Genomic DNA, 2,301 nt, shown 5'->3' with positions numbered 1-2,301 from the left:
CGGGCTGAGCACAGGAGGCGCGGCGCCGGCCGGCTGTGCGCTGGGCATCAGGGAGGGCGGCCGGGCAGTGGCGCTAGGGAGTTGGGTGCGAGAGCTAGGGATTCTTTCTCCTGCAGGGCTGGGGGTGCAAGAGGAGGTACGCGGTAGGGCTAAGGTGCTGTGCACAGGTGTACTCGGCATCTCCCTGGCGCGGCCGACCGGCAGCTCTGCTCCGCACGGAGGACCTTGGAGAGCTGAGGGAGGCGACCCCCCAAGCTGAGGGAGCACGGGCGAACGGAGCGCAGAGAGGCGAGGCCTGGATAGGAAGGGAGGCCACCCTGCTGGGACGGGACGCGCTCACGCCTGGCCCGGCCCGCTTTCCTGCGGAGTCTGGGCAGGTGGGAGGGCGCGCGGCTCTGGAGGGGGCTCTAAGTGGGCCGAGCAGTTGCCCTCATCGGGGCCAGCAGGGCAGAGAAGCCAAGAGGCAAAGAGTCTGGGGTCTCGAGCTTTCAGAAGCGCCCCTGTCCTAACCTCCCAAAGTTGGGGTCTACCGTCGGACCCCAGCTCCCGGCCTGAGCCCTGTTCGCCGCCTGTGGCCAGCTAACACTGTGCCTCTGACCAGAGTTGGGCACGAAAGGAGCAGGAGCGGCCTTCGCCCACTGTACCTTTTGGGTCGAAAGAGGGTACTGAGACTGCGGGAGGGTAGCCGGGGCTGAGGAGAGGAGCACTCCAGTATACTCCTCGACGGCAAGGCCTGGGACAGGCGCTGGCGATCCCCCACGACTGGGACTGTCAGGGCCAAGCGCTAGGAGGCTTGGGTGAGAAGGGCGCCGTCGGGGCGGGCCGGGCGGGCCAGGCGGACCAAGGGCGCAGAAGACAAGGGTGGCCTGGCCCAGCCCGGCCCCGGCCGACGCTGTGCGTTTGTCGCTTACAGTCTCCCGCTTCATGGGCCCGGCGAGCGGCATGAACATGAGCGGCATGGGCGGCCTGGGCTCGCTGGGGGACGTGAGCAAGAATATGGCCCCGCTGCCAAGCGCGCCGCGCCGGAAACGCCGGGTGCTCTTCTCCCAGGCGCAGGTGTACGAACTGGAACGACGCTTCAAGCAGCAGAAGTACCTGTCAGCACCAGAGCGCGAGCACCTGGCCAGCATGATCCACCTGACACCCACGCAGGTCAAGATCTGGTTCCAGAACCACCGCTACAAAATGAAGCGCCAGGCCAAGGACAAGGCGGCACAGCAGCAACTGCAGCAGGACAGCGGCGGTGGTGGCGGAGGTGGTGGAGGCGCCGGGTGTCCCCAGCAGCAGCAGGCTCAGCAGCAGTCGCCCCGCCGTGTGGCCGTGCCAGTGCTGGTGAAAGACGGCAAACCGTGCCAGGCGGGAGCCCCTGCGCCGGGCGCCGCCAGCCTACAGGGCCACGCGCAGCAGCAGGCACAACAGCAGGCGCAGGCCGCGCAGGCGGCAGCGGCGGCTATCTCGGTGGGCAGCGGTGGCGCTGGTCTGGGCGCACACCCGGGCCACCAGCCGGGCAGCGCAGGCCAGTCTCCGGACCTGGCGCACCATGCCGCCAGCCCCGCGGCACTGCAGGGCCAGGTCTCCAGCCTTTCCCACCTGAACTCATCGGGCTCGGACTACGGCACCATGTCCTGCTCCACCTTGCTATATGGTCGGACCTGGTGAGAGGAGGCCGGGCCAGCCCTAGCCCAGCGCGCTGCCTCACCGCTTCTCCTGCCCGCCACACAGACCACCATCCACCGGCTGCTCCACGCGCTTCGACTTTTCTTAAAACCTGTCCGCGTTTAGACCAAGGAAAAAACACAAAGGCCAAACTGCTGGACGTCTTTCTTTTCTTTTTAAAATTTGTGGGTTTTTTAACAAAACAAAACAAAACAAAGAAAACAAAAACCAAGCGAATCCAATTCCATAAGGAATCTTTAAGTAGAGAAGGACCTAGAAAGAACAGCTTTAAGGGTGTATTTTCGGTGATTCAAATGGGTTTCCCACGCTGGGGCGGGGCACAGTTTGGAGAGGGCTCTGTGCTGCCATGGCTCTGGACTCTAAAGATCGCAGACTTAACGCTGGATACACTCTGACAGCAAAGTGGACTCGCTTGTAAATACCAGGATTTTTTTTTTAGAAGGGAGGATGGGAACTGGGGAAAGGAAAGACTCTTCGACATAACCCACTTGCCACTGACACAAAGGAAGTGCCCCGGTGCCCCGGTGCCCTCTTGGCCGCCTAGGTTCAGCCAGGACCGTCCCCCGCGAAAATTGTTTTATGTTTGTTGTGAACTTGTAGATGTAAAACGCTGTCAAAAGTTGG

General features: G+C 63.1%; 1 protein-coding gene across 1 annotated transcript in view; it reads left to right on the top strand.

The window, feature by feature from the left end:
* NKX2-1 (NK2 homeobox 1) overlaps nt 1–1,659 on the top strand; it is a 2,946-nt gene extending 1,287 nt beyond the window's left edge. The window contains 2 exon segments of the mRNA XM_008568352.1: nt 789–913; nt 915–1,659. Of these exon segments, the coding sequence (XP_008566574.1) occupies nt 789–913; nt 915–1,659 (870 nt within the window).
* The last annotated feature ends 642 nt before the right edge of the window (nt 1,660–2,301 follow it).

The sequence above is a fragment of the Galeopterus variegatus genome, unplaced genomic scaffold (genome assembly GCF_000696425.1).
Source record: "Galeopterus variegatus unplaced genomic scaffold, G_variegatus-3.0.2 Scaffold402, whole genome shotgun sequence".
In the NCBI taxonomy this organism is placed as follows: Eukaryota; Metazoa; Chordata; class Mammalia; order Dermoptera; family Cynocephalidae; genus Galeopterus; species Galeopterus variegatus.
The sequence above is the reverse complement of the archived record's forward strand: the minus strand, read 5'-3'. Positions and strand labels throughout refer to the sequence as shown.